At 52.4% G+C, this 20,183-nt stretch overlaps 8 protein-coding genes and 1 non-coding gene across 9 annotated transcripts; 4 read left to right on the top strand and 5 right to left on the bottom strand.

Moving 5' to 3' along the window:
* The first annotated feature begins 343 nt into the window (after nt 1–343).
* On the top strand, nt 344–2,723 carry P170DRAFT_437285 (amino acid transporter). The gene is made up of 7 exons (XM_024849329.1): nt 344–981; nt 1,031–1,449; nt 1,534–1,674; nt 1,726–1,940; nt 1,984–2,181; nt 2,228–2,371; nt 2,418–2,723. The coding sequence occupies exons 1-7, from the start codon at nt 800–802 to the stop codon at nt 2,502–2,504; spliced, it is 1,386 nt and encodes a 461-aa protein (XP_024705094.1). The 5' UTR covers nt 344–799; the 3' UTR covers nt 2,505–2,723.
* Nucleotides 2,724–2,807: 84 nt separating this feature from the next.
* Nucleotides 2,808–3,437, top strand: P170DRAFT_426657 (uncharacterized protein; the record flags this gene model as incomplete). Its single annotated transcript, XM_024847726.1, has 1 exon — nt 2,808–3,437. One exon carries the CDS (start codon nt 2,808–2,810, stop codon nt 3,435–3,437), a length of 630 nt encoding a protein of 209 aa, XP_024705093.1.
* Nucleotides 3,438–4,181: 744 nt separating this feature from the next.
* Nucleotides 4,182–5,242, top strand: P170DRAFT_426656 (uncharacterized protein; the record flags this gene model as incomplete). The annotated part of the gene is made up of 4 exons (XM_024847725.1): nt 4,182–4,806; nt 4,936–4,979; nt 5,029–5,110; nt 5,157–5,242. 4 exons carry the CDS (start codon nt 4,182–4,184, stop codon nt 5,240–5,242), a joined length of 837 nt encoding a protein of 278 aa, XP_024705092.1.
* A 286-nt stretch (nt 5,243–5,528) lies between these two features.
* P170DRAFT_476073 (uncharacterized protein) lies at nt 5,529–6,173 on the top strand (the record flags this gene model as incomplete). Its single annotated transcript, XM_024853316.1, has 1 exon — nt 5,529–6,173. One exon carries the CDS (start codon nt 5,529–5,531, stop codon nt 6,171–6,173), a length of 645 nt encoding a protein of 214 aa, XP_024705091.1.
* An 833-nt stretch (nt 6,174–7,006) lies between these two features.
* On the bottom strand, nt 7,007–11,298 carry P170DRAFT_510250 (uncharacterized protein; the record flags this gene model as incomplete). The annotated part of the gene is made up of 3 exons (XM_024854760.1): nt 7,007–8,494; nt 8,540–10,918; nt 11,002–11,298. The coding sequence occupies 3 exons, from the start codon at nt 11,296–11,298 to the stop codon at nt 7,007–7,009; spliced, it is 4,164 nt and encodes a 1,387-aa protein (XP_024705090.1).
* Nucleotides 11,299–12,065: 767 nt separating this feature from the next.
* Nucleotides 12,066–12,175, bottom strand: P170DRAFT_t107. The gene has a single exon. It is a non-coding gene; the product is annotated as a tRNA-Ser (tRNA).
* Nucleotides 12,176–12,706: 531 nt separating this feature from the next.
* P170DRAFT_447377 (uncharacterized protein) lies at nt 12,707–13,717 on the bottom strand (the record flags this gene model as incomplete). The annotated part of the gene is made up of 3 exons (XM_024850872.1): nt 12,707–12,842; nt 12,923–13,425; nt 13,478–13,717. The coding sequence occupies 3 exons, from the start codon at nt 13,715–13,717 to the stop codon at nt 12,707–12,709; spliced, it is 879 nt and encodes a 292-aa protein (XP_024705089.1).
* A 370-nt stretch (nt 13,718–14,087) lies between these two features.
* P170DRAFT_476070 (Arabinosidase A) lies at nt 14,088–16,252 on the bottom strand (the record flags this gene model as incomplete). The annotated part of the gene is made up of 7 exons (XM_024853315.1): nt 14,088–14,480; nt 14,526–15,014; nt 15,063–15,214; nt 15,258–15,367; nt 15,413–15,496; nt 15,551–16,065; nt 16,109–16,252. 7 exons carry the CDS (start codon nt 16,250–16,252, stop codon nt 14,088–14,090), a joined length of 1,887 nt encoding a protein of 628 aa, XP_024705088.1.
* Nucleotides 16,253–17,389: 1,137 nt separating this feature from the next.
* On the bottom strand, nt 17,390–19,654 carry P170DRAFT_510249 (uncharacterized protein; the record flags this gene model as incomplete). The annotated part of the gene is made up of 4 exons (XM_024854759.1): nt 17,390–18,182; nt 18,237–19,055; nt 19,102–19,265; nt 19,310–19,654. 4 exons carry the CDS (start codon nt 19,652–19,654, stop codon nt 17,390–17,392), a joined length of 2,121 nt encoding a protein of 706 aa, XP_024705087.1.
* Nucleotides 19,655–20,183: the final 529 nt, after the last annotated feature.

Below are 20,183 nucleotides of genomic sequence, written 5' to 3'. Positions count from 1 at the left end.
AAGATCTGTCCGTTTATATGCTGTCCCTTGAAGGACGCTTCGGAAAGGAGGCCAAGAGGCCATAACCATGTTTGGATTTCCTCCTTCTGCTTATGAATCGTGTCTTGAATGTCATGGTTTGCTGAGATGAATTGAAGCGGTCTCCTCTTGCAGATTAGTGAACGATGTTCGACCATCTGTTGGAAATATCGAGGGTGCATATCGATGCCGGTTTCATTCATATTGTCGGTCCTCGAAGGCAATTGTATCAAAACTGAAGAACAAGAAACTTTCAATTATACTCCGTACTCTGAACCCAGTCGTCCAGTTCCTACAGAACTAGATATTCCAAATGTCATGGCCATGGGCAGCCTTGGCTGGTTCCGAGTGGAGCCAGGGACAACAGAAGAACTCGTCCTTACCCCAGATGTTGGTGCCAATGACATGGCTAGATTAAAAGGAACTGGCAGAATGAAAAACGAAAGACATACAGACCCATCCTGCCAAAGATGTCGACGTGGTTATTTCACATTTCGCACCGATGCTCGATCCGAGAATGACCGGGGCGTTACGTAAGAGTGGCCCACCATACAGGCCTAATGCAACCTCGGCCTGTCGAAATTGCAGAAAAGAAATTCAACGCTGCCAATCTCTAATACGCGCTTTCCGTGGCGAAAACGTGCAGGGCGCAATCCGGAAGGCAAACTCTTCCTCCCTTGCGTCGACCCCACCGGCTAGAATAGGGTTTTTTCCCGCTACCTTAGTATCGCCCCGGATTCACGCTCGACGTGATCCCTCATTGTGACTCATTGACTTGAATATGGATAGATCTGTACCTGGCATGGCTTCTGGCATTGAAACTGTCCCGGAAGAGAAGCGTAAATCAGCGCAGCTGTCTTCCACGGGCGATGACGACCAGAAAGTCGAGATCGGGTCCTGCCGTCACGATGCGTTCGGTGACGAGCAGCACGCGCAGGTCAAATACAAAACCTTGAAGTGGTGGTATGTTTTCTCTCTCATCAGTCGGTTGATATTACTGATCGTCATATAGGCAATGCGGTATGCTCATGGTCGCTGAGACCGTTTCCCTCGGGGTTCTTGCTCTCCCCGCGGCAATTGCAGGACTGGGTCTGGCTCCTGCGCTTGCGATTCTGATCGGTCTCGGTGGGCTAGCCACTTATACTGGCTACGTGACGGGACAGTTCAAATGGCGATACCCACATGTCTCCAGCGCTGCAGACGCAGGGGAGGTCTTAATGGGCGGCTTCGGCCGGGAGCTGCTATTTGGCAGTAACATCTTGTATTTGGTCTTTCTCATGGCTAGCCATGTGCTGACCTTTACGGTGGCTATGAACACGATCACCAAGCATGCCACCTGCTCTATTGTCTTCGGAGTCGTAGGATTATTGGTTTCATTCCTTTTGGCTCTCCCCAGAACACTGAAAGGAATGACATGGCTTTCGGCTATTTGTACGCACCGCCTCTCCGCGAGAGATTTGATTTCCTTGATTTGAAAACTTTCGCTTTGGAAGTTAAATAAGCTGACATTACCAGCGTTCACGAGTATCATGGCCGCATTATTCATAACGATGATTGCAGTCGGCGTCCAGAACGATCCATTTCCAGTCAAGGCAACCGTGAAGACTGACCTAGTTAGCGGCTTCATGTCCGCCGCTAACATTGTCTTTACATTTGGTGAGTACTCAAATTGGCAGAAGGATAAGATACAATATACTGACTCTGCAGCCACTCACAACACCTTCTTTACAATGATGTCTGAGCTCAAAGAACCGAGGGAGTTTCCGAAATCCCTGGCTTTGTTGCAATGCCTCGACTTGTCGATCTATCTTGTCGCTTCGGTGGTCATTTACCGATATGCCGGCGACGGCGTGGCCTCCCCGGCCTTAGGATCCGCGGGACCCTTAATCGCAAGGATCGCCTATGGAATTGCTCTACCAACAGTACGTCCACCCCAAGTGTTTAGAGCTCAGCTAAAAAGTCCAGATTATCATTGCGGGCGTCATAATCAGCCATATAGCCTGTAAATCAATCTACATTCGCATCTTCGCCGGGACCAACCGTATCCATACAAAGGACTTCGTTGCCGTCGGGTCGTGGATCGGCATTGTGCTCTCTCTTTGGATCGTGGCCTGGATCATCGCCATGTCCATTCCTGTGTTCAACAGTCTTCTGAGTCTTATTGTGGGTTCGAACTTCCTATCCCTGGACTATGCTGACACCGGAACAGGTTTCCTTGTTTGCCAGCTGGTTTTCCTTCGCACTGCCGGGGATCTTCTGGTTCTGGATGAACAAGGGCCTTTGGTTCTCGTCGCCTCGGAAAATTCTTCTGAGCTTCGTGAATGCGCTCGCCATTGTTGTGGGCCTTGTCCTGGTAAGTTGATTTCTTCAAGTTTCCCTGGCTCTTCTGACAAAAACAGTGTGGTCTTGGCCTCTACAGCTCAGGGAAAACGATACATGATGATCCCAGCAGTGCGAGCTTCTCATGTGCCGACAACTCTCTTTGAGCCTTTGTATTTTGATTTGCATTTTCATCCGTCCGTTTTACATCACTGCGCTGAACCCAACAAGAAATAGCCGTTCGGATAAAGAACACGCTTCACTTCATTGCATATAGCTAAGAATGCCATTGTACTCAATCAAGCTGTTGAATCCGACAAAGAGAAGAACACCACAAAGCCATCCATGTACAATTATTGAATCCGAAAGAGAAATACCCTGAACAATCACCAACTGCATAGCATACTATAAATACCAGCGCGTCATCGTCCATCAATTTCCCAACAAAAACACTCTAACCATCAAATACCATGTCTGGAAAGCCTAGACAGCTCATCCCCCAGGTCGGCGAATACCTGTCGGCCGTGGTATTCTCCTTCCCCGAGATGCCGATGATCCTGGGTGGCAGCCGCCACATCGTCGTGCACTTCAGCCAGTCGGTCGCAGTCGACCAGATCACCGTCTTGAAGCTGGTTCTCGCCAAGCTCAAGGCCGGCGACTTCAAATGGTCCCTCAGGAAGCCGTGCCACGATTACTACACCTACCACTTCGAAGTCGAGGTCCCGGCCACCGTCGAAGAAGATGAAGAGTGTAAGAACGCAGCGATCGATTTCGTCAGCCGCCGGCTGGAAGATGCCCAGCATTTGGGGGGGAAGCGACAGGGGAAGTCTTCGGTGAAGGATGCGCGGGAAAAGGATAACGTTGCCCGTGTTAAGGCGAAGATGTATTCTAAGGTTCCGCCGCCGGGTCCTTCGGAGCCTGCTCCGCCTGTTCAGTCGATGGTTGATGAATCTCTTTTGGACGAGGAAGAGAGGAGGAAGAAGCAGGAGGAGTGGTATTGGGGATTTCTTGAGGCTGAGAGTGTGGATAGTTCCCTCGATGGCCTGTTTGACGTTGAGGAGATCCAGAGTGATCTTTGTTTTGGCTCATGTTCTGGTTAGGTAAATTCTGAGGTTCTTACTGTACTTGCACAAATTGCATTGTGTGATCATTTGATTTGTTTGATAGAACGATTAATTCTATCAACGTAAGTATGCTAGCAAGCAAGGAAGAAAAATGCTTTACTTCTATTAACCTCATATTATAGTGTTGTTTTCTAGTTCGGTTCTAAGAACTCTCTCTAAAATCGCGTCTTCTTATGTTGAGTTGGTAAATTGAAATTAATGCAATATATACAACATCTTCAAAAAGGATAACCAGAACAAAGGATATGAGCAAAGGATATGAGGTCATAAATAGCAATCAGGTATAATAGTTTCATGGACGAGCGTCCTAAGGAACCTGTTCGTCCTCCGCGAGATCTCGCCGCTAAACACTGAACCATAGACACATAACAACGATTGAACAAAAGTACTGGCTGATAGAGTAAAGAGGAACAATTGATGTCATGGAGTACCCGGGTCATAAAGTCGAGTTTCTTTGCTGAACTCCTCCTACTATACAGAGTCTAAACAAAGGTGCCATTATGTTATTGACGACAAAGAATTCCCAACAATTGCCTTGGACACTCGACTATCAACTGAATATTTATGTAGAAGCTGCCAGCTCTACGGAGTCTTCCTAATATAGACAAGGATGGAATATCGGCCTGACTCTATAAATAGAGCAGCCAAGAGCCGCCTACAATATCTACAACACTCTATCAAAAACACACACCATCATTCTTCATTACAAACCTCGTCACCATGAGCCGGCGCTTCATCCAAACGACTGAGTACATCAAGTATGTGTCAGTATACACTGGCCCGGGTCTATTCGCCAACCTCAGGGATGAATACGACGAAGCACGGAAACGCCTCATGAAAAGCGAACATGCCAAAATCATCAACGACGAGGACATCACGTCAGAGACATGCTATGTCAGAGAGGTCCAGTTGCACTCACACCTTCTGTTCAAGGTAGTCGTTCTCGATAAGAACCCGCCCCGTGAACTCATCCTCCGTGCCGCCGCGAATACAGCCTGGGGCATCCTGTATGCCAGGACGCCACAGTGCTATTCAGGTTATAAAATGCTGCGGTTTCACCCGTCCAAGGAATTTTCTAAGCAGCTCAGAGGAGACATGAGGCGCATTTCTCGTATTGACTTTTCTCATCATCACCTTTTTCAGATGCATGTTAAGCCGGTTACGGAGCTTCGGCCGAGTGAGTGGACTCCGGCGGATGTGGATGCGCAGTATGAACGGTATCCCTTGAGCTGCGCGGAGGACGCGAAATTTAAGGAGGAACGGCAAAAGCGTTGCAAAATGCTGGGCTATGATACCATTACCTTCAGCAGGAACTCGAAGGGTGATACTGAGATTCTAGTTCAGCGTAAGCCTCTGCCGTTGAGGACTGGGTGTACCGACAAGGTCAATTACTGATTGCAAGATATTCTAGGGATGAACACCTAGTTTTTGGTCCGAAACTCGCTTTGCCGTCCGTGATCTGACCTAACTTCAGGCTGTTATGAGGTCTTACAGTGCCAGATGGGACCCGAAATAAAGGTGAGAAGTTCACTAACAAACAGCAAAAAAAGGCTAAAAACTTTGAAAGGTTTGTGCTGTTGATTTTGTTTCATCAATGAAAGTACACGCGCTGAGCGCTAAGTCGTTTTCAAATTTTATGAGAATTTCCCGTAAGTAATAACTCGCAACAAAGTGGATTGCTAATCGAAATTATAGATAATCCGAATAAGCTGTGCGCGTCCAGCATAGTAGTATCCTACCGGAACTGCCCACGAAATACCCAAAGGATGATTGGATATTGATTGCCTTCCAGAGAAAGGTATATGAATATACAGAGCTTTCCTGTTAGGAACCCACGCACCGGTTGATTCCAGAACAAGTTAATTATTAGCAGGGCATGTTCGCCACCCTAGCATATAATGTATGGTTTGAGACCTTCAAAGTAACCATATGTGCTCTCTGAGTACCTATCGAATTGAACATCTCAATTACCACTCTTGGGTTTGTCACCACTTCTTCTGCTCCATGCCATCATTGTACCTTCACACACCATCCACTTCCTAATACTGGAAACTGATCTCCATCACCATGCCTCGCAAGTGGGTATCTGTCTACACTGGCCCCGAGCCATTCCGATACCTCTTTGATGAGTATTGCGAGGCCCTCAAGCGTCTGCTCAACGGGCACAGGGTCCTGATCACCAACCACGATACCAGCGGACTTCACCTGCACCTTTGCTTTTCGGTATTCATTACAAGCCACCAGAATTTGGATGCCGTCGACACCGCGGTTGCTATGATCGAATACCTCATCAATCCCCGAACCAGAAACCCTCTCGACACCGGCAGCGGTCTGCCTCATCTGCTCTTCAACGATAGCCGGTATCCCATGCGGCAACTCACCCCCATTGAATGGACAGATCGCCACGTGGACGCTGATCGTGCGCAGAATCGGGATAGGTTTGGCGAGGGTGCAGATGACTTTGCGTTTCGTCAAGCCCGCCGCAGGGCTACCCGTGATTTGGTCACTTATCATCGAGATGAGTATGGGTGTACCTCTGCTGTGCTGAATGACAACGAAGGGGAGATTACAATCACGAATCATGACCCTCGCGATGGGTTCGAGTACAGCGGTAGTTCTTGGCGTTCTAAAGGTCCAGGGCCGTCGTCTGTTGAGGACCATAAGGACAGGTTCCCGTTGTTGGGTTGGGATTTGCCGACGGAAGACTGGTGATGTAGTTGGATCGATTACTATCTACAGTCAAGAACGAGGCACTGCCACGCTTCTGGAGTAGTTTTCGGGTGTGGAGTGTTTGACAGAGATCAGTCCCGTGTTTCCGGTTTCTTGGTCTTTCTTACTGAGTTCTTCTCCCTTTTTGTCTGTTGATTTTGTGCTGCAAATGACGTTTCTTTGTGGTGCAGATGGTTACTGGTAAACATAAAACAGATTAAAAAAAATATTTTTCGGTGCAACAGCTGCGACCGTTTAAATTCAAACTTTGAAGAGAGAATTCCTAATAATAATTGTAGATAATATGAAAAATCTGCGGGCAAAAGGATTTTCAGACATTCGATAGTGATATGTGGCTGCCTTGACGGATATCAGCTATACTAAAAGCTTTATTTTACTGAGGAAGCCTCTATGGATTGATGTGGTATAAAAATTTAGAGGTTTCGGTTATGAATATCTATTGAGAATATGGAGTATGGATTGTTGAGTGAGCAAAGATTGCTACAAGAATCGGCAGAAGAGTTGATGTCAGCCAATCAGGAGGCGGGGTGTTCTTCTAAGGCATCAGCTCAGAAACGGCATTACATAATTCAGGCATCAATACTCTTCCCAAAGTAGAAGTTGTGGCGCGAAGAGGCATGCCTGGGTGCCTTGTTTTGTATATTGATGCCTTAGGCCACCATATCTGGTGCCTGAGTGCGAGTGCCTGAGTGCCTTACTTCTTGCTCTATCACCTAGAGTAAATAGAACAAAATCAGAACTAGGTAAATATCGACAACACCACCCACAATCAACAAAATAAACCAAACCACAAAAGAGCAATCCAATCCTCATCCTCAACCCAAATAGGCCTTCCTAACCCCTTCCACCCACTCCCCCAACGCCACCCCATCCCCATCCCCATCTCCATCCCCATCCCCAACCCCCCAAAACTCATGCCCACCCTCACAAACCGACAACAACAACCCCTCCCCCCTAACCTTCCCCAAACACCCTTTCTCCAAGGTTAAGGCCACACAATCCCTACACCAAAACAACTCCTTCTTCTCCTCCCACGCCCACGACATCCCACAGTCGCCATCGCAGGACACTCTTCCAGCTGGGCCCTGCATACGCGCCAACAGGGTAAACGCCGCTCGCGCGTTCGCGTCATCTTCCAGCGGGATGAACACGCACAGAAGGGTAATGTAAGCGGGTATATCGTTGTTTTCGTCCTCGTCTGACAGGATCTCGAGGGCTTGGGAGATGATGGGGCGGACGAGGTCTCGTGCTTGAGCGTGGTTGCCGAGGGTGTGGTGGTAGCGCGCGAGATAGAGGTGAGGCGGGAAGAGGGATTCCATTGTACTAGACGAGGAAGGGGAGGAGGAGTCCGGGATGAGGGAGGAGAGTTTGTCGAGGTAGGTTTCTGCAGCGGTGCGGTCTGGGCCTGCGGAGCGGGCGTGGTGCAGATAGACGGGCCCGAGTTTGCTGATGAGTAGTGGGAGGGAGGAGGAGGTTCCGCAGTGAGGGATGTTCTCCTGGAAGGCGAGTTCCCACTGCGCGAGGGCTTTGGATTCGCGATCGCGTAGAGAGTACATGGCTGTGCCGTAGTGGTAGCGGAGGAAGGAAAGGGGGCGGTGGAGGTCTTGGGAGTGGAGGTGGGAGATGGCGAGTTCGTAGGCGGATTCGAGGAGGGGGAAGGATTGGGTGTGCAGGGCGGCGGAGAGGATGGATTGGTGGAAGCGGACGTAGGGGGCGAGGTGAATGAGGACATCGGCGAGAGGGTTGGTGTCCGATTGAGGTGGGGAGGACTGGATGGTTTGCAGGGAGGTGGTGATGTCGGACCAGCGGTGTTCGGCGGCATAGAGGCCCACGACTTGATAGATGCGGCCGTAGTCGGTGTAGTCGGTGTGCATGGCGGTGGTGAAGACGGGGATGGCGAGGTCGTGCTGGCCGGTGGACCAGTATGCGGAGCCGAGGCTGAAGAGGAGTTTTGCGAGGTCCATTTTGTGGGTGAGAGAGGCGAGCCACGGAGTGTCTTGTTGGAGACGTTCGGCGACGGGGTTCAGGATGGCGATGCCCTCGTCGGGGGAGACGACGTCGGCGAGGAGATTGGATGCGCGCCAGTCGAGGGAGTCGAGGGCGAGGGCTTCTCGGGCTCGTGAGGCGGCTTCGTTGGTGTAGCCGAACTGGTCGAGGAGGATGCCAATCTGGACGTGCCAGAGGGAGTTCTTCGCTTGGACTTGCAGGGCGAGCTCGCACCATCGTTCGGCCTGGTCGACTTGCTCGACTGTCGGGGTGAATGGCTCTACGGGGGTTTCTCGACTGTCTTTCTCGGATTCGATCTGATCTGTTAGCATTATCATCATCAAAGGAAGAAGGCAACATACCTTGTTCACGTATCCGAGCAGGAACAGGAAGGAATCCTTCGTGAAGGGCTTGAAGTGTGGCTCCTGGACAAAGTGAACCGCCATCTGCCTGGCAGCTGCGACTAGAAGATCTCTCTCAAACGACTTGTTCTGCAGCAACGCATCAACCCACTGGCGCTGTTCGTCAGAGATCCCAGAGACAACGGCCGAATCACCCAGCCACCGCACGACAATGTCCACACTGTCATCATCGTATATCCACGCGTCGCGTACTTTGCGGTGGACCGCAGGCGAGCTAGTCGACTCGTCGCCGTCGAGCAACCTGTCGATCGAGCTATCTTCAGTGAAGAGCTGAACAAGGCGAGACCCAACGCGGCTCTTGCACGTTATATCCGCCAGGGCAAGATCCACGGCAGCCAGGTGCTTGAGCAGGTACTTCCGCGCATATGGCAGCAGACGCATGCGCTTCTTGTCCAGCTCCTGGGTCAGAACATGCAAGCATGCCAGCGCCATCTTCGTTTCGCCGGTGTGCGGATCATCCTTGAAGACGGAGGTCGACTTGCGAGAGGATTTCTGCGCAAGGTAGTCGTCGAAGTTGAACTTGGCGTAGACATCCGGCGGACAGACCGTGACGAGGAAATGTTTCACCATGGCCACTTCTGCCGGGTGTGTGGTCTTCGCATCGTACTGGTCGTCCGACGCATGCGAGTGACTCTTCACAGGAATAAAATCCTCAATCTCAGACGACCGAAAGTCAATCCGTCCATTGTTATTAATCTCAAACAGCGGATACTTCATCTTGAACTTTTGCTCCAGCGGCAAAAGAGACCGCTCGCCGCTCTTGACATACAGCGCAGCGGCCATCTCCTTGGGCGAGAGCAGCCCCCGACAGTACACAATCCAGAGGATGATCTCATTGATCTCGGCGATTTCCTTCTCGGATCGGTTCTCGTTCAAAGACTCGATCTCCTCGATGATCTGCTGCGATCGCTCCTTACTGGCGTTTTCCAGCGCGTCCTCAATGTCGGTGATGTACTCCAGCTTGCCGATGTGCGTCAACGTGGTGTCGATCTTGAAAAAATCGCCCTTCGTCTGCTCGCTGAGTCGGCTGCGGATGCGAGACCGGAGTTCAGGGATGCCGAACCGCGATCGGTCGGCCACGACGGGCATTCGGTCCATCTGGCGCTCGATGTAGTTTTCCACGTCGGACTGGTTGTTGCAGCTGATGGAGATGGTGTCGAAGGCAACATCGTCCACCTTGGCCAGCTGCTCAAAGCATCGAGAGTCTCCGGTGAGAAGAACTCTGATGTCCTGGCCGGGTGGTGCCGAGCACGCGCGCTGAAGGAAGCGAATCATGCCCTCGCCGACAGCATCGCCGAGACCGTCAATCACGATGAACAGGGTGATGTCCATTTTCGCGAGATCCTCATTCCCGAAGAGCAGATACCGCGAGATATCCGCCGGGTCGATCTCTCCGAGCGTCTCGCAGATCGACGCCGCCGATTTCAGATACAGCCGTTCGACCTGGCTGAACTGCCAGACCAGCGACTTGGCGACGTTTTCCAAGTTCGTAGCATTCTTCAGCTCCTCTCTGGAGTCGCCTTCAAGGAAATAAAATGCAGTGGCGATGCGCGTGTCCGCACCCTCTTTCACCTTCTGCTGCCGCAGCCTGTTGATGATCGTCGAGGCGAGGAAGCTCTTCCCCGATCCCTCGCCTCCCTCGATGGCCAGAACAGGGGATTCAGACCGGCCATACTCCCAAGCCGTATACGCCGCGTGATCGAAAACCCACTCCCCAGTCCCAAGAACCCTCTGACCCAGATAATTGCGATAGATAGTCTGCCAGAAGGGTTCAGGCTCCGTCCGATCCGCATTCAACTTACTCTCGTCGAACGCCAGCGACCTCAGAATTGTCTGCGTGCGATACACTTTATCCTTCTCCCTCCTCTGCTCCGCCTTATCCTCCGCCATCGAATCCACCAGCCCCTGCGTCAGAGCCAAATTGGCCTTCGAACTCGCCGCCGCATCCGACGCCAACGAGAACGTCTGCGCCGCGACCAACCGGCCCTCCTTATCGACCAGATTCGCCATCTTATCCAGCAGATCCGTGACGCTATCTTCTCTAAAGAAGAACATCTTCGACACCGCCAGCAGCTTCATGCGCTTCGACCGCAACTTCACCGTGCGGTCGCAGATCTCCACGAACAGAAGCAGATGCTGACACGCGACTTTGCTCAGGTTGGCATCCATCCCGCCCTGCACGTGGTACTGCAAACGACTGAGATAGTCTGTGCATTTCTCCAGCAGGCCAGCCAGCTCGTCGAAGACCCCGCGATAGCCTTTCCAGGCGTCGATGACGAAGCTGAGCGCGTTGAAGCAGAGCTCTGAGGGGCCGAAGACCTGGTTTCGTTAGCATCATCCATCCATCCATCCACCTCCACTCTGAACCCCTCTCCCAAAAAAGGTAATAGAAGGAAGCATACTGAAGAAGCCGCCCCGGCAGCAATCCCACCCACAGTCTGCACGAGCGCCAGCGTGCGGTGGAACGTCTTCCTCACAGTCTCCTTGGCCGGCGACTCCTTCTCGCTTTTCTGCGCGCGATCCAACTGCCCCAGAACCCCGTCTATGCCGAGGGGTTTGATGCGTTTCGGGTCGCCGCCGGCCAGTGCCACGACGCGGGCTTGGACTTGGGACCATGCTGCGGATAGCTCTTTGTTTGTGTCGGCGTCGAGGCCGTGTGGGATGTATGTGCTTGGTGCGGAGGTTAGGGATGTGACCATTATGTATAGATGTATGTGGACATAGGTGTAGAGGATGGGTTAGATAGGTTAGTCGGTTGAGTTAGGAGCAATAGGACTGCGAGGGTAGAGAGAGTAAGGCAAGAAGTAAGAGGGAGTATTCAGCTCTAGCGAGATTTCAATCTCAGCTGAAGCATGGCGGGGTGATCGGCAGCTGAAGATGCAGGATAATGACGATGAGCGAGCATCGTTGCCGGGTTTAGATCGCACGGACCGAGATCTGGACTGGGGGGATGTTATTGGGTGGATGGGATCGCGATCTCGATTGGTTTGGTGGATGCATTTTGTCGCTGATGTCTTGTGCATCTTCGCTCTCCGGGGTGGAGATGATGGATTTTAGATGTCTATTAGCAAATCAGGTGCAGAGAGGCAATTGAGCAGGATGGGAGATGAGATGGAATGAGTCGGGTAGAGTAAACAAGCTGAGATCGGGAGGTTGGGAGTAGATGATCACGGCGCTAACCGAATCAGGCACCCTGCCTTAGTGCCTGACATCAAGTATCAGACGAATACCCTGGCAATGTTCGCATATACCATATTCCCATAGATATGCAGGAACCGTTCCCAGAATGGCGACATAAAGAACCCAATAAAACATGCATAAGATGCATAACGCTCCCCAAGGCTGAACATCCATGATCCATCCCAATTCCCAACCCTAACCCGCACTAGTTATACTCCACTCCCCACAATTAGTGCTGCAGATATCCACACCACAACATCCACAGCAAAAAAGAAAAAAGAAGAATCGACAGCTATGAGATTCGAACTCATGCCCACGAATGGACGGGATTACAATCGACTGATCAGATCAGTACTATATAGCAGTCCCGCGCCTTAACCACTCGGCCAAACTGTCAGTGGTGATTCTTGTTGAAGCAAGTCTCCAAAATTGGATATATATAGCAACGGGTGATTTGAACACGTAGCGAGCAAGGAATGTTGGTCTGGTCGTGCTGTGTTTGTTGTGAAGAGGTGTTCTACTGTTGCTGCTGAGGTTGTGATTGGATTTTTTATTTTTATTTTTATTTTTCTGGATGATCGCTCTCTCTGAAGAATAATTTACTATATAGATCAATGATTATTGCCAGTGGAATAACTTGCTTGGGTATGCTAGTTGGGGTATGAAAGAGCTATATATTTTGTCGTGCCGGGAAAAACTGATTTACCACCGGCAAATGGAAACCATTCACAACATCTTCTACACATCTAGGAGTAAGACAAATAGTATAGAACATAATTCCTTACTTTAACCAGTCACTCCGCAGACCAGAACTAAAGACAACCTAACACCCACAACGACCAAAAAAAAAAAAAAATAAATAAAATAAGATAAAATAAATAAATAAAATAAAAAGAAAAATAGAAAATAAATGAAGCAAAAGAAAATTCAAGGAGACTCCCACTCCCTCCTCAACGGCCAACTATCCGACGTCGGAACCCTCACATGCCCAGCCCTCTGAAGCGGCGACCTTGGCTCCGACGCAGCGACGGGCGAATACTTCTTCGACGCGAGGATATCAACTCTGCAACCATCAGCACTCTACCCACCATCCACCCCAACTCTCCAAAAGAAACCAGAGAGAAAAAGAAAAAGGGGACATACATCAAAACCAACGGAAACAAACACTCTCCACAATACACAAACCGATCGACCTCACCCTGCACACTAACCGCACTCTGCGCCGTAACCTGCCACGAGTACGTAATCGCCCTGGTAACGCCCACAGCCGCAAGACTCGCAACCCTAATCTCCGTCGTTCTGAGCAAGTACCGAAAGACCTCCCTCGTCGAGGACACTTTAGGCGAGAGGTCCCGTGCACTGTTCAGTAGACGGATCAGGAAGAAAGAGCTCCAGGATTCGACGAGCGCGATGGAGACGAAATAGCCCACGTGGAGGTAGGAGATGCGGTGTTGGTTGAGGGTGCTGGGTTTGGTATTGGAGGGAGTTTGCAGGTCGAGGATGCGACTGACTAGAATGGCGAGACGGAGACCGAGGATGAGGAGCATGAGGGACCAGAAGATGAGGAGGAAGGAAGTGCGGGCGCTGTTGTGCAGGGTGTGTGTGAGGATCTGGTAGCTGTAGAAAGAGAGGCCGGCTTCTTGGATCTGTGGTTTTCAGTTCTCTGGACGAAGACGAGGGAGGTGGATGGAGGAGTACCAGCCAGAAAATGTCAGCGAAGGCGCTGCCGGCGATGCGATGGACTAGTGAGTGAGAAGTGTAGTATGAAAAATAACACAGTCCGTTGGCAGCCGCGCATGCGACGGATACCACGATGGGAACATAGCTCAGCGGGCTAGGCCGAGTAATTAAGACAGCCCAGATGGCTAGCAGCGCAGTGAACAGGCCGATGCTGCTGAGGATGGACCAGCTGAGCTCGAAATACGCGATACCGTGCATGGAGCCGGACGAGAGATCCATACTGCAACTGAACAAGAAAAGTCATTTGGTGACAGTGACTTCCGCAGACATGGCTGTCAAGATATAGATAGCACCGGGGCAGCGGGATCGGCGGCCGACGGGTCTGATTGATGGAAACACGCCGCCACGCTTGCATGGAATCTGGGGAACTGCACTATGCGCCAATGATAGCTAATTTCCGATAGGCCTCGGAGGAACTGGAGGATGGCCGTGCTGGAATAAGCATCCCGACCGTTGATCGCGGAGTGGATGTTCCCTACGCCGACTACAGAGGTCCGGGAGTCCGATCAATAAATAAATAGAAAACCAAATTAAATAACCAATACGGCCAATAATATATTATTCAAATCTAATTAGCAGCCAAAACAGCAACCGACCACGCAGGCAGCGTAAACGAAAACTTCCCGTCCTCAGCCTGCACATCCTTCTGCGACGGCGTGACCAGGGTCTGCGCGTCCGAGTTATACGCCTCCGGATCGTCGTCCGCCACGACGGTCAATTTGCCGCTGGTCAGTCCGTCGATCGACACGCTGACGTCCTGGGTGTCCGCGCCGAAATTGGCCAGCTTCACGTAGTACGATTCGTCCGCGCTCGAGGCCACCCAGTACACGGGCCCGAAGGCCGAGTCGGACTTGACTTCCTTGATGGTGTCGCCGCGGTTGACGGAGAACATTTGCTGCACGAAGTAGCTGGTCGTCTCGTGGTACATCTCGGGGGATTGCGTGAAGGGGATGAGGTTGGGCTATTCCGTTAGTGTCATTCGATAGATAGATATAAGGAGACGTACCGTCCACTGAGTCGAGTTGACCAGCTGCAGAAGAGGAGCGTAGGCGGCCATCTTGACGACGTCGCTGTTTCGCTCCAGTCCGATCATGAACACCGCCTCCGACACGGCGCCCTCCATGTCAGGCCAGTCGCCCTCCTGGCGCGAGTACTCGCCGATGAAGTAGGGCACCGAGCGGTCGTGGTTGTCGAACTTGTCGAAGTTGCCGACCAGGCCTTCGGGCGTGTCGTACGTGTGCCAGTCCACCCAGACGCCTTCGGGGAGGTCCTTGGGCAGGCAGGAGGAGTTGTCGGTGCTGGCGATGAGAGTCAGGTCGGGGTAGGCTTTGTGGATGGCATCGTAGTAGGCCGTGAAGCGCTCGGCGTAGGATTCGCAGCCGCCGCCAAGGTTGTCCTCGTTGCCGATTTCGACGATCTTGACGTCCCAAGGCTCTTTACGGCCGTTGGCAGCGCGTTGACCGCCGTACGTGGTGCTGGAGTCGCCGAGAACGTACTGATTCGTCAGTGGAAGTAAAAGTAACGATCAGAGATGGAGACATACTTCGAGCTCGTTCAAAACCTCGTCAATATACGGCTTCAAGGCATCGCCGGTGAACGGGGTGTTGCCGCCAGACCCCAGCGAGAAGCCGGCATACACATCCAGGATGGGCGTGAGACCCAGATCCTCGCACCAGTAGAAGTATTCATCGAGGCCTAACTAGTCAGCGAGTCCGGATGAATCGAATGGAAAACCTACCAAGTCCATCGGTGTTGTAGTAGGTCCACGTTCCCAGGTGACCAGGGCGTTCCTCAACCGGACCGACGGTTTCATTCCACTTCCAGCGCAATGTTTCATCATCGCCCTCACTAGGAAGGTTAGCCTTGATTCTATAGAGGTTCAGGGATACTCACAGGTTGTTACCACCCGGGAAGCGAAGGAAAGATCCCTTGACAGCGTCCAAAGACTTGGCCAGCTGAGGCCGCAATCCATTTGCCCTACACAATTAGCACCTGACACACAAACGCAGATAGAGAGAGAGAGGTACATACCGCGACTTGTATGTCTCCGGGAACAGCTCCACAAATCCAAAGTTCAGCGAAGATCCCTGCACCTCGCTGCCATCGACCGTAATCTCATAAACCACCGCACCGTCGGGCGCCTTCTCAGTGGGAAACTTGACCGTGGCCTTGGTGAAATCATCCTCCTTGGACTCCTGGGAGAACGTCTTCGACGCATACTCCGTCCCGGTAGAGTTTCCAACCAGACGGACGGTGATGTCGCCGGAGAACTTGCCCTTGATCCAGAACGCGCTCGTGAACTCGGATCCGTCCACAGGAATACCCCAGTAGCCTTCGTTGGAGAACCCGACTTGACCACTGGCGCCCTTCTCGACGTCGAGACGCAGGGTATGCGGAATGGCCGTGGTGAGAGGGTTGTCCGAGTCCACGGCTATCGAGCCAGCTCCGACAGAGCGCCAGGCAGTGAGGTCCGGGTTGGATCCCTGCAGACCATTGTTGCGCAGCATTTGGCCATAGATACCGCCGTCGCCGGAATGGTTGATGTCCTATCCCGTTAGATAAGTTACACCAACTAGGCAAGATGCATACCTCAAACATAAACCCGTAGAGCAGCGAGCTGGACGAGTTGCCTCCATTCTTGGAGACCTCCAAAGAGACACCGCTGGCCTGCTGGACCAGAGAGAGCAGGAGGGGAAGGGCACTGAGGCCCGAGAGCGTCGAGAAAGCGACCATGGTGATAATTGTCTTGTTGTCGTGCTCATCTACGAGAACTGCACACCCTTATATAGCCATGATTGCAATTAACCGACCTCGCCCAAGAATGCGAGCGGGGATACATCGGCGAAGAGCAGATTCAACCGAGATGTGGAGGTCTGGGGATGTGGAGGTCCGCAAGGAACAGAGCTGACTCCACGCGAGGCCGAAGCTGTCCGAATTAACCGCCGCAGACTGGAAACCGGTTTGGTGTGGCAGGTGCTCCGAGACAGCGATCGTACGATCTGTCGATCGTGTCTTGGAGAGATTCAGGAACGACTGGATCTGAACGATGATCGTTCAGATTTAGACACGAGAGCTCCAAGCTATCCAGCGATAGACCTACAGAGTGCTCCATAGATACCTACAGAGTGAAGACAACCGGACAAGCTTTGTGGCTGCGGCACAGGCCAGCCATCCGAGTACAACGGAAGAAGCAGCCAGAGCTATACACGCCCCAGTCGAGACCAGCCAAGAACCTCGGACAACGTCCAGGCCGACCATACCACATGCGACGAGTTAATGCCGCGCCTGGCGAGTCTTCCAGGCACCAACCATGCAAGACGCCTCAAGGAGCTGCAGCATGACGTTGGCCACGCTTTTCCCCTCATTTCGGCTCCGCATTGACGTGCACGGCAAAACCCCGGCGGAACTCGGAGCCACAGGAGCCAACTGACGGAGGAGTTCCTTCTTGCGACATGAGGACCAGACTAGAGTAATCCCGCACTCGTCAGAGGATCGCGGGGAATCTATTATTGGAGGCCGCGTGAACCAGGGCGCAGCTAACTTTAATCGTCGCTCCGACCGAGACAGGGGTTCAATAGTTGCTGATCGTGTATATGCCCACCGGAGAAATGGAAGGATGATGCATTGTTGGAATATCCTTGAAATTGTTGGAGTTGATGGATTGATGGAATTGATGGATTGTTAGATGGAATAGATGAAAGAATGCAGAAGAGAAAGGAGAAAGTCCAGCGACGGAGGCGAGGAATGCATAAGAATTATACAGGGATTGCTGACTAATATATACACAGCACAGTTATGCCGTCTACTGAATCATCACGATTAAAATAAAGTCACCAGGACCATCCATGGATGATTACAAAAATCCCTAAACTATTGATAAACCCTCCCCTCATCTGGCAAATCGACCTCATCCGCCGAGAACGTACAATGCCCCAGCCCTCCGTCCAGACGCACAGCGCCCCATTTAATCGGCACCAGAGCGACGTCTTCGCCGTAGAACTGGATCTCCGCGATGCCGTCCCCGCCCAGATAATTCGGATCGAAGTAGGGGTGGCACGCCGCGGCGATGGCCAGACTGCAGCTGCCAGCTATCGGCATGCCCGATGCAAGGCGGCGACAAGCAAGCCCTGACACGATGATAGCGATAGCCGCAGCGACGCCGACGGCGCTGACGATAGCGACGGGCGAAAACCCGCAGGTGATCAGGTCCTGGGAGCGATCTCTGGCGTGGTCGATGGTGTACGCTTCAACGGAGACGACGAAGAGACTCTGCGAGATGAGCCAGTGCAGGAGGGCGCATATTAGCATGAATGGGATGCCGTAGTAGATGGGCAAAGAAAGAAAGTAGGAGCTGCGCTGGGCGACCTGTGGGGGACTCGAGATGCGCAGACCTCTGCGCTGAACGGCAAACCGGCTCCATTCGGCGGCGAGGGTCATGGCAGAGAGCAGCGAGTTGGTGGAGAAATACAGCATCGAGAAGATCAGCTGGGCGGCGTTGGCGACGAGCAGGTTGACGCCGACTGTGGTGGGCCAGTAGTCGCCTTTGATGATCGTCTGCGCGGTGGCTTCGCCCAGTCCGACGTTCCAGACGCTGTGGCCGCTGTTGGTCTCGCTGAGACCGTATGCCAGGAGGCCGAGACAGACGACGATGGCGATGAGCCAGCTGCGAAGATTAGCACAGAAGTACGGGATGGAGGATGGACGGAGGAGGGCGTACAAGATGACGGTGAATGCCCATTTGGCGAACGATGCAGCAGAGAACCATCGTTTTCTCTGACGCTGGAACATCAGCGGCTTGTCGAGAGCCCTGTAGACGGGCAATCCGGAGTTGAGCTCGCCGACGATGGCGCGACTGTGGAAGCACTTGTTCTGAGTCGACGTGACTGGCTGGTTTAAGAACGAGGCAATCGCGTCGCCGACTGTCAGCAAGGGAGACTCTTTTGAGCCGAGCGCGACATAGCCTAGAATCAAGGCATTGAGCACGTTAATCACGATCAGGATGATCGTCACCGTTAACGAGTACTCCAGTTTACAGTGCTGAGGCAGTTTCTCAGCCAAACAGTAGTTCACCTGATACTCGCGGGCAGCAGTCTGAACGACCCAATCGTCCTGGTCAATCTGATCGTGGATTTCCGGCAAATACGCGTCGCAGTCCTTGGTGGCACCGTCTGGACACAGCCATCGATAGGGATCAGCTCCGGGCTGAGCCACCAGGAGGTACTGCATCGGGCTGAAAACGCTCTGCGCGTAGAACATCTCGACATTGGAGTCTTTCACATCGTCCGTGGCCACCAGCACACTACCGTACTTCGTCTGGAAGGTCGTCGCATACGCATCCACACACTGGGACGCATCCAGCCGCTCCAAGGACTCATTCCGTGCCTGAGCATGCAAGCCCTTCAATGACGGCCGATACTCCGCCCCGACATCGCTCATCTGCGAGCCCTTGAGATCCCCCTGTCCGAACGACGAGCCTTTGCCGGCAAAGACATTGTACGCGTGGGCAGATTTCGTCGAGAAGATAGTGGCGTTGTAGCTATGACGACTGAGCAGAGGTCAGATCAGACGATCGGAAGTCTTACAGGAGATGAAGCGGCAGCGCCGTGAAGGCCAGGCCAATCCACAGCAGACAGCGCCGCACCGACACATGCGCCAGATTGCGAATACTCGGCACGCCGATGTCCAGCCAGCGGCCGTTGCCGTGTGCGCGATCTACGTCGCATCTCGTGGGCGCCGACAGGCATTGCTGGGGAGATCAGCGCTGTCGACAGGAGGCGGCGTCGTACGTACCATGCCATAGTTGCTTGCAGCCAGGATTATCGTCGCCAGGACGTTGATGAGAAAATGAATGCCCACGTTCAGCCGCTGCACCTTCTCACAACCCCCCTCGAACAGAACCCCCCGACTCTTGCGAACCTGATTCCTCGTCGCCGCCCAGATCAAGAACACCAGGTTCAAGAGCAGGACGACCAAACTGACCAGAAACGACAGAAACACCACGAACCGCCAGGTCCCAGCCCAGACGCGCAGCCGACCCTGCCGACCGGGCTTCTCGAAGGTCAAATTGTCGACGCTTCCATGGCGGTCGGATATTCGCAGGAGCTCGGTTTCTTGGTGGACGAGACCTTTATGCATGGTCGGTTGCGGGAGTCGAAGACTGCAGAATCATCATCTAGCGAGACGGAGGGTTTTATTTCGAACTTGAACTCTGCAGGGATGAGTCGATTGGGGCTGAGGAATTAGCTTGGGTTGAAACATCCAATAGACTAGTGCTGATCTGTTGGTCGGTTTGGCCCGTTGTATTCGATGAGTGAATACATCGTGGAATTGGAAGATGCCATATGGAGTTCTCGAACTCGTCAAATGTTTTAAAAGAATGTGAGCAGAAATTAGGATAATAAAACCCGACCGACCGCATCAACTGCCTCCATCATGATTCTATCGTGAAGTTTTGGTCGCAGTTCCCAGTTGTATGCCTCGATCGCCCCCAGATATTCCCTTGGCATGCAGACTTCGATCGGATAAAATTAGCTGACACAGCCATCGCTCAGGAACCCGAAACACCCCGGACGTTGCGTTCGTCTGTGGACTCTACACCGGAATGGGATGCTTTGGCCCCAGGCTAGTTGGATTCCACCTGCTTTGGTTAGAGAGATTTTAGGCC

The sequence above is a fragment of the Aspergillus steynii genome (assembly GCF_002849105.1).
Source record: "Aspergillus steynii IBT 23096 chromosome Unknown P170scaffold_4, whole genome shotgun sequence".
Lineage (NCBI taxonomy): Eukaryota > Fungi > Ascomycota > Eurotiomycetes > Eurotiales > Aspergillaceae > Aspergillus > Aspergillus steynii.
Note: the sequence above shows the minus strand (reverse complement) of the source record. Positions and strands in the feature narration are given on the sequence as shown.